Source organism: Brachycentrus maculatus, unplaced genomic scaffold, assembly GCF_059751285.1.
Source record: "Brachycentrus maculatus isolate JH-2025_06_01 unplaced genomic scaffold, ASM5975128v1 h1tg001093l, whole genome shotgun sequence".
Classification (NCBI taxonomy): Eukaryota; Metazoa; Arthropoda; class Insecta; order Trichoptera; family Brachycentridae; genus Brachycentrus; species Brachycentrus maculatus.
The window spans coordinates 4,073-13,890 of NW_028281798.1; the positions used below are offsets into that span (position 1 = coordinate 4,073).

At 38.8% G+C, this 9,818-nt stretch overlaps 1 protein-coding gene across 1 annotated transcript; it reads left to right on the forward strand.

Annotated features, from left to right (window-relative positions):
• The first annotated feature begins 371 nt into the window (after positions 1 to 371).
• LOC148299546 (kinesin-II 95 kDa subunit-like) lies at positions 372 to 3,186 on the forward strand. Its single transcript, XM_088275950.1, is given in 2 exon segments — positions 372 to 377; positions 1,714 to 3,186. Coding segments are annotated over 2 exon segments (981 nt in total). The 3' UTR covers positions 2,689 to 3,186.
• Positions 3,187 to 9,818: the final 6,632 nt, after the last annotated feature.

The following is a 9,818-nucleotide window of genomic DNA, read 5'->3' on the forward strand; positions in this document are numbered from 1 at the left end:
AACAGACAATGCATAATTAATACTGCAGACCAACATCGAATTCAGATAAAGCTTGGCATCAAGGCAGTAAGGCAACGGCAACAGTTCTACGTAACAATGCGAAACTCATCATTATTCCATAAATCCAATCAGTTTGTCAGGAGGCAATTGCAATGAAGCAACATAATTATAAAGGAATGTCGATGAAAATCTGGCAGCTCATTTTGATTCGTTCCACAAAAGCCATAATTCATCAATTTAATCATAAAAAGGGTCAAGCAAAGGCCTGCCTCAGTAAATAAGCAACGAAGGCAATTTCAGTAGTGTGAGGCTAGAGCAGATGCTCATGCTCGATCTCCACACAAGTATGAATGATGAAGATGAAAAGCCATATGCGGGTATGCATTAGTCGAAATTAGAGCATTCAAATAGGGCTCTGCACTCAGATTTATCGATGGAGCAATGCATTAATGAGGATAGACAGTTTATCAGCACGGAGCAGGATGAATTTGCAGTAAACTCTCAAAACTATTAGAGTAGGCACAACTCTTCCGAAAATGTAGACATATCTGAAAGTCTTCTCGCAACAAAAATCCATAATGAATGCTAATCTGATATAAATGCCAATCTGCAAATAAATAGTTTCAACAACAATGATCAGGGGACTCAAAATGAGCAGTTGTTTGACATTCAAACAAAATCTTTATAATAAAATGTGTGGAAACTATAACCATAATAAGCATTGTATTAGAGAATTCCCTAAATAAACAATCAGATGAACATGGAGCTTGCCTAACACGAAAATTAATAGCTCTAATAGCATTAACACGAACATTCACATTAACACGAACATTCACATTAACAGGAACATAAATAGTTAGATTAGCCCTAAAAAGACTCCTAATAGATGATCGAATATTAAAATATCTTCGCTTATGCAATGTCAGACAGACAAACAATTATGGAGCCTTCGAATTAAAACAACAGTATCAAATAAAACAGCAGTATTCATGGCAGTGATATAAATAAGTAAAAATCATGCGCATCGGATCGGAAACCATTCAAGAAATATTTACTAAATAAAAAATAGAAGTTAAACCCGCGTATGGCTGAATCAACAATTGTGAACTAGTTAGATAAGGATAAAAAGATCAAAGTAAACTTCAAAAAGATCGTCAAAGAGGCCAAATTCTCAGAGAATAAAGTCACTTTTCAAGATTGTCAATCCATAAGACAGAAAAAGCAAAACTAAAGCAACAGTCTGCATAAAAAAATCGCACTGCAAGCATTTTTTGACTCTAATTGATATACTCATTTAAGATGATTTGTATAACATTCTTTTATATGTATGTTCTCATCACAAATTAAATCGGCCAAATTGAAACCTCAAACTGCGAGCTATTTGAAGATAGTGTTTTAAGATAACTCCTACTTATCGAACATGCATTTTATCAATTTAGTACTTTAATTGTTCGCCTGAACTACCTTATATTGACGATAGTATCAAACTAAATAATTTGATCATATTAAATAAAATGTATCTTTCTAGTTATAAGATCAGAAGAACACAGGCTAAACTTATCTAATATTATAAGAAATATGAGCAAAAACTAAGCTGTCAAAGTCGGCATCAGAATTCGGCCTCTCAATAAGAGAGAACTAGGCCTGTACTCTCCGGTTTGCGTCTACAATGAAGAAAATGTCCTGATCATCAAAAAGGATAAATAATCCAAGCAGTTCATCTTTGATTACGTGTTTGGCATTGATACCCAGCAGTAGAATATTTATGAAACGTGTGCTTACTCTATCGTTGAGAGTGGTCTCGAAGGATTCAATGGGACTATTTTCGCATATGGTCAGACGGGAGCCGGCAAAACCTTCACAATGATGGGCGATTACAAGATTGCCGAAATCAAGGGAATAATCCCACGGACTTTTGAACACGTAATTTCGTCAATTCAGTCAAGCTAGGAGAAGAGATTTGTGGTGAGGGCCAGCTTCATAGAAATTTATAATGAGGATATCGTAGATCTGCTGGAATAACGCAAAAAGAATATCACTCCCAAAAAATAACTCAAAGAAAGCCCGCAGGCAGGAGTGTTCATTAAAGACCTAAAAATGGTCCCCGTGAAGTCCATTGACGAACTGTTTGCTATTTTGGATTTCGGTAACGCCAACAAGACAGTGCACTCGACAGCCATGAACGCTACTTCTTCAAGATCACACACTTTATTTACAATCCACATATAATCTCTCGAAGGAAAGGAAAAAGTCAAAGCCTCTAAAATCAATTTAGTCGACTTGGCAGGATCCGAAAGGGCCTCAAAAACCGAAGCAACTGGGGATCGGCTGAAAGAGGGCGCTAAAATTAATTTGTCTTTAACAGCTCTAGGAAATGTGATCAACTCCTTGGTCGATGGCAAAAAAGGTGGGCACATTCCTTATCGAGACTCCAAATTAACAAGGCTTCTTCAAGATTCATTAGGAGGAAACACGAAAACCTTGATGATTGCGAGTGTCTCTCCTGCAGCAGACAACTACGACGAAACAGTCAGCACACTACGTTACGCAGCCCGGGCCAGGAACATCAAGAATACTCCAAAGATAAACGAAGATCCCAAAGACGCAATGATTCGGGAATATCTTGAGTAAATTGAAAAGCTAAAAGCACAGCTGCAAGGCAATGGAGGAGGAGTAGCATCGCTATAAGGTGCAGAGAGTAATAAGTAATAACTGATGAAATAGGTCCTCGGGAAGGCAGAATAGAAGTAAAAGCAGCTGAGTGAAAAAGAAGAATAAATACTGAAAATGAGGGAGAAGCTCAAGTAAATGTAGGAATTGGTGCTAAAAAAAGAAGAAGTGAGCCCAGAAGTGCAAAAGATACGCAAGTTGAAAAAGAAGAAGATACAAAAGCAGGAATAGCTGCTCGAAAGAAGAGTGCAATAGCTCCAGTCAGAATAAAACAAACTGCTAGAGGAGCAGGAGGAGGAACTTTAAGACCAAGCTAGCTCATCGAAAGATAAACTTGGCTACTGGAAGGCCATTGCCTATAAAATTAGAAATAAGTTTAAAACCGCAATCAAGGATCAAGAAGATCTGCAGAAGGAGTTCGAAGATGAAAGATCAGATCTCAATAAAACAATCAGAGATTTGGAAAGCGATCTCTCATTTTATCGACAAATGGCTCTCAAATTCATCAGCAGTGAAGAAATCGCCACTCTAAAAATGAATTCATCTTACGATGAGTAAAGGAGGTAGTATACTTTGCCAGCCTTCCTGATGCATGACGGGTCAGTGACATTGCCGAAAGCTTTGAAGAAAAATTAAATTTAGGATTTATGGAACGAGCAGCGTAAGAAAATAAAAATGCAACTCGTCAAAGACGTTGAAATACCATAAATAAGCCCAGTAAAGAAAGCTACAAAGTTCACTGGCTTTATTGAGAACACGGCAAATCCCTTCATAAACAATCGGAAGATATTCAAACTCCCTGATTACCACAGCCCTTTGTACCAATAAAAGTAAGTGGACATCAACCGGGCCGATCAGATCTTCCGTAGGACTAACTTTAGGATTCAGGACGACCGCAGCAGAGGCAGCAGTCGCAGTAACTCTCGATCAAACAGTAAAACCTATTTATACTATGCATAGAGTTCGAATAAGTTGATATAAAAAAGAATGAAGAGCCCCCGCATCGAGGAATAGCTCGATAGAGATCTCTGGGAAAGTAAAAGTTACAACCGATATCTAAATAAGAAATATCACGAGCAACATCTCGATCAAGATCACGTGGCAAAACGCAACTCCAGCCCATCCAAAGATGATCATGATTCAAGTGAATTTAATAATGACCAAAACTAATTTAGCTATTATGACCAATACCAACTCTGAATAGTTCATCCTTTCAATTTCGGGTGCATCATCCTTTGACTATAATTATTTACTAGGTATTTTAATTGTTGTATGTATTTGTTATTAGACATATTTTAAACACTAACATTTCGAATCGGAGGATAATAATGTTCGTCCATATTTCGATTGATCATTTATTGGTATTCGCATTCAGTAAAGCTATGCTAATAGAAACTAAATTATAAAATAGAGTAATTTCAATACTTTATATAATTATTATGATGATAACGATCGATTAGATACAAATTAATTTAGTATGGCCGTATTATTTTAAGATATAATTGTATGCTAAATTCTCAGTTATGTGACTTCTATTTATGTTAAACTGTGAATCTCACCTTTTTCGGGGGCTCTTTATTATCAAAAACTGAGTATTCATACTATTATTACCTTTAAATCTATTAAAACCGTTAAATGAAACAGCATTAGGCTGTTTTGAATTTGCGAAAAGGCACATTTCTTTCGGTTTTTATTCGATTAAATTTGGATTTACCTGATTATTGCTGCTGATTTCTGTTGCGAGAGTTTGTTCGTTTTTGACAATGGGGTTGTCATAGCATTGATCTTTCCTTGATTAGTTTGGGCCATTGCATTGAGAATCTAAGGCAGTGAGATAGGAGTTGTTCAGGTTGCGAAAATACTATCCTTTTTGTCGGGAAGATTTAAAGTAGTAAGCTGGCAAATTATCTCTCAATTGCAGAAGCTGTTCCATTTGGTGAGGATTGCTTTAGATTTCGGAGTATTTGAGGCCTTCCAAGTAAATGTCAGAGTCATTATAAGGCATCACCTCTCCTTCATACATCCGGCACCCACTTCTCTCAAAGGGCCTACAACCATAAATCATGAGTACACACTTCGAGTAACTTTTACTCTTGGCCTTGCCTCTGCAGCTTTGCCTTGGCACGGGTCCTCATAAATTAAATATTAATTAAACGTTCTTTTAATAATTTTAATCTTTATCTTAGCCTTCATCTTAAATAATCACTAACCAACTATAAACCGATCGATGCATTCCACTTATCAGTACCTGGCAAACTGCTGCTGATTTTTGTGGTATCTCTTGTTTATTTCATCGATGATTGGAATATTCTTTGAATTCCTAATATGCTGCGTCTCAGTGCTGAGTTTGAAAGGGCGGGCTCGATCAATCCTTTAGAATTTATCGTGTTTCACATCTTTTGTAAGTCTGAACTTGCTTTATGTTTATTTATTCGATGTGCGTAGCTTTTGTTGAGATGCTTCCGTGTGTGATAAATATCGTAAATTTGATTGTCTATTTACATTCTATTTGTTTTTCATGAAAGTGCCAAGTTTCATGCTTCTCTCTGTTGTCTCTAATCCATCCAATTTGTCCGATCCATCTAATTTGTCTGATCTGCCTCGGTTCTCCTCATATATTTAGAAACGCTGCTTATTTTAGATTGTTAACCGCTTTTATGAGCTGTCCTGCTCGTTACATTTATAAATCGAGCCATAGCATCCTTATTCGCAATAATCGTCTGATATCACAGAATTGTATAATACTTTACTGTGCTTGACATCAGAGATCTGCATTGCGCAGTTATTCCGCATGTGAGTATTTGGAGGATCGGATTGCCCAGATTAGGTCGATTGTTGATGCTGAGGCAATGCATGCAGATAGGGCTATTTATGTATTTTAAGTTAGTGCATGATTTGATCGTAATTGAGTTGCGTATAGCTTTTCGATTGGTATCCTGAAGGCATTTGTAAGTTCTATCAATATAAATTCCTTAACGATATATTAACCCACTAATCCTAATAATTCTCTCAATAATTACTCTCATCATAATGTTTTATCAGCACTTCCACACTGCTCAATTAAATGAACTCCTAATAGCAAGACCTTCACACGAACAATCCAAACCAGGATCCAGAATCTTCAGAACTCAAGCAGTAATAAGACCTCAATCGATAATATTAAATTAGTGCAGACAAAAGAAGAAGGAGGAAAACGGTTGGGCTGAGGCAAGGCTGCGAGAACATCACCAACTATGTCAAGCTCAACAGAATCCATGAGGGAACCTATGGAGTGGTGTATCGAGCACAAGATCCACTCACTAAATAGGTCGTGGCAATTAAGAAGTTGAAGCTTATCGAAGGTACTGATTTCCCGATTACTTCTCTCAGATAGATTACTCTCCTCTCCTCCCTGAACCATGAAAATATCATCAAAATTAAGCAGGTTATTGGGAATTCGGAGAGAGACAAGATATTCATCGTAATGTCCTACATGGAGCATTAAATCAAGGAGCTGCTGAGCCTCGTCAAGTTCACGGAGTCACAAGCCAAAAGACTTATGAAAGATTTGCTATCGGGCATGGAGTGTCTTCATCTCAAGAATATTGTGCATCGAGATCTTAAAACCTCCAACCTTCTCTATTCAAATGAGGGAGTGCTCAAGATTTGCGACTTTGGCCTCGCGCGGAAGGCCTCTCTCGCTATGATGACTCAGGAAGTGGTCAGCCTCAGATATAGGGCTCCTGAGCTGCTCCTAGCTCCTGGTGCAACTTTTTATTCTTTGGAACTAGATGTGTGGTCAGTTGGCTGCATTTTCGCATAAATAATCACGGGGTCCAATATCTTTCAGGGAAACTCCGAAATATAGCATCTCGACGCAATATTCCGAATTGTGGGCTCCCCTACCAATGAGACTTGGCCCAACTACAAATAAGGCAAAAACTCAATGTATATCGTCGGAAATAAATATCCCACAAGCCAATTGCGCAACATTATTCCTAAGTAAAAATTGAGCGACGTGGGCTTTGATCTGCTCAAGAAGTTATTGACCCCAAACCCCAAAAAGCGAATTACCGTCGAGAAAGCATTAAAGCATGACTGGTTCAAGAGCGATATTTGCGAGAGACACGAAATGCCAACTCATGACGCAATCAACGAGATGGATCGGGTCCGCAAAAGAATCAAGCCAGCTTGATCTGTCTATATGTCTATGGCTAATATGAGTCTTAGAATGTAATAAAGCAAGTGGGCATCAATTATCGCGCACATCCTCAAGAGATAGCTCCAAGTGCCTGAGCAAACACCTCCCTAGCATGCATATACCTAAATATACAAAGCCACATTGCAGTATTTTCAAAACTGTTTATCGTAAATATTAATTTTCATGATGAATAGAATATTCATTTCAGCCGTAAAAGTTATATAGAGAAGGAAAATATATTATAATCATTTGACACTCTAGATCTCACAGCTCAGAATCGAAGATTTTTGGGAGAAAGCGTTGCCAACCATAATGGAGTCGCACGACTACTCCTAGAATTTTAGCTCATGTAAATTACTCGACTACTCGCAGCATTTTTCATGCTTATGAGCATTGTCGATATTCTTGGCAACGCCAACTCCCGTTCGCAATTTATCACCCTTGTTCTTCTTTTTGAACATTTGGTGCCCATTGAATATTTCGACCTACGAGCTGACCTCTGAGACTTGCTTGACTGTGGAATTATTTTTTATTTCGGGAACATGCTGAGACTCGACCATCCAATCATGGTACGTGTTCATGCGCTTCCTATTATTGTTGTTGTTGTCGACGAGCTCCTCGAGGCTATCTTTATTTTACATTTTGTTTCTATTCTCGATATTCTGTATGGTTTGAGTTGCGGCTATTTCCTGTTCCTCCGTCCTATTTTTGCTCGACTTGCAATTGCAGTATCTTCCGCTATAGTTTTATTTGTGCTTTTGCTGTGAAGATATGGAGGAGGATCTGGAAGCATTGCTGTGGCTCATGCTTGTTAGGACCGATTGGCCGATCGATGCGAGCTTGGTTCGGCCCTGAATTTGACTTTCATTGCTGTTATTCTTTCGGACAGGGACTCGAATAGGCTCCCTATGCTTTCCAGAACTTTGCGACATGATTTCTGAATCTTTTTGACTTTGAATATTTGCTCTTCTTTTAAAGCGCAGGTCGCGAGGCGGCAAATAGAAAAAATCCTCATCAAGATTCATTGTATCAATATACTCCTGCCGCTCTTCTTCGTCCTCATTTCTGCTTTATTGAGGCTCAATAGTTTGAGGTTTTACGCTTCTTCTTGAGCCTGACCTGGGCTTTTGAGAGGAACTCGAATTATTCGCAAAGCCTTGCCGATGGTTGTTTAAATGCTTATCTAGTTAGAAAGATGGTGGTGGTTTCATTTCATCGATGTAGCTAATGGAAGGATCGGGCAGTTCAATAATCTTTAAGTCATTTTTTGACGAAGCACTGCTTTTCCTTTGCTGGTCAACTATTTTTATACTACTTTTGTCTTCGCCACAAATATTGTTTATGGATGTGCTGCTATCAAGCTTGGCCTAGTTCTTTGCAGCAAACAGCTTCCTCTCCCTTAGCAGCTGCGAGTACCATGTCTCAAGTAGCTATGAGCTCTTGTCTGCACTTGCCCAATGAAAAAGAGTAGGGTCAGTTTCATTAAACTGGCTGGAGGATTGTGGGTTGTTGATTCCTTCCTCTAATTAATTCAATTGATGAGCGCCTTGCCTGATTGATTAGTTAAAGGAGGCAAAAATATATTGGGCATAAAAGTTTGGTTTTCCATGCCTAATCTTTAAATTGCTAAGTCCTTCTAAGTCGCTGGATTTCATTTTGATGGAATATGCCATTTTCATGACATCTCGCACATTTATCAGTTTGTTGAATGATTAAACTTGTTTTAGCTCCTGGAAGAACTAGCTAATTTAGCACGGATCGAAGATTTGAAGCAGATGCCTCTCTAGTTTGGAGACGATAGCAATCGCGAATGTGACCAAGCCGATTCCTCCCACTGAAATCACGATATCCCAAATGTACTGGCACATCTACAGTGGAAAACTGTAAAGGTAGTACGTAATGAACCATTTAAAAACCCAAAGAGATTCGTCCACCAGCACCACTTCGTAAATGTGATGAAACAGCTTCGGGTTTAGTCTCTTCAACATGTTCTTGAACAAGTGAATGTACACTGCTGAGAGCGGGAACCCATCCTCGAAGAGCCCCAGGAGCATGTAGCGAGGGTTCAGGGCAATATGGACAAACATCCAGAAGGCATCGGCTTCAGAGTATCCGATGATCAATAAGTACCCGACTATGAAATTTATGCCCTGAGTATAGCCCATGGCAGGGAAATGGTTAGAAATTCGACGCAGTACCAGGGCAAAAGATTACTGTTTGAGCGCAGGCATTGAAAATGTTCGATCTAGGTCTTTTTCTATTTGAGAAAAGCATTTGTGTTGCAAAATTTAACTTTTGGGGAAAGCAGGCAAGGCTGGGGGCTTCTCCTACTCCGTATCTCGAGGCTCTCCCGAATTCCCCGTCAGCAGTTTCTTAGTTAACGCATACTAAGGATATCCTAAGCAGTTAACATACGATTTCCTGTCGAAATCCAGGCCAAATAAAATAATTTTCCATTTCTCCATCACTCCGATCGGTACGCCACTTCTGACTTCCAATTTGTCAGGCGTCGCTAGCAGATACCGCTGAGGATTCAGTTGTAATTATTTGGCAAATGTTACGAATTGCTGCATCGGGAAGAGATACTGGTTGGGGGTCATCTTTTTGAAGAGTTCTCGTAACAAAATCTCCGCTTCCCTGATGCCTTATAAGACTAATGTGCTGCCACAGCCTGCGCCACATCCCATGAACTCTTATTTCTTATTATAATTATCTACATATTGCAAATGTAAGTAATCAGCCTTTCTACGTTAAGTTAATCCCTAATATCCCAATAATGCTGAATCTCATCGTACTATTTTAACAGATTATATCTGTTCATATTCCATTAATAATTAACAGCATTACTCTATGCATATAAATCCCCATCTACTATTAGAATATTCAGCTTAATGCTACACTTCGGGGTTGGGGTTGGGGTTGGGGTTGGGGTTGGGGTTGGGGTTGGGGTTGGGGTTGGGGTTGGGGA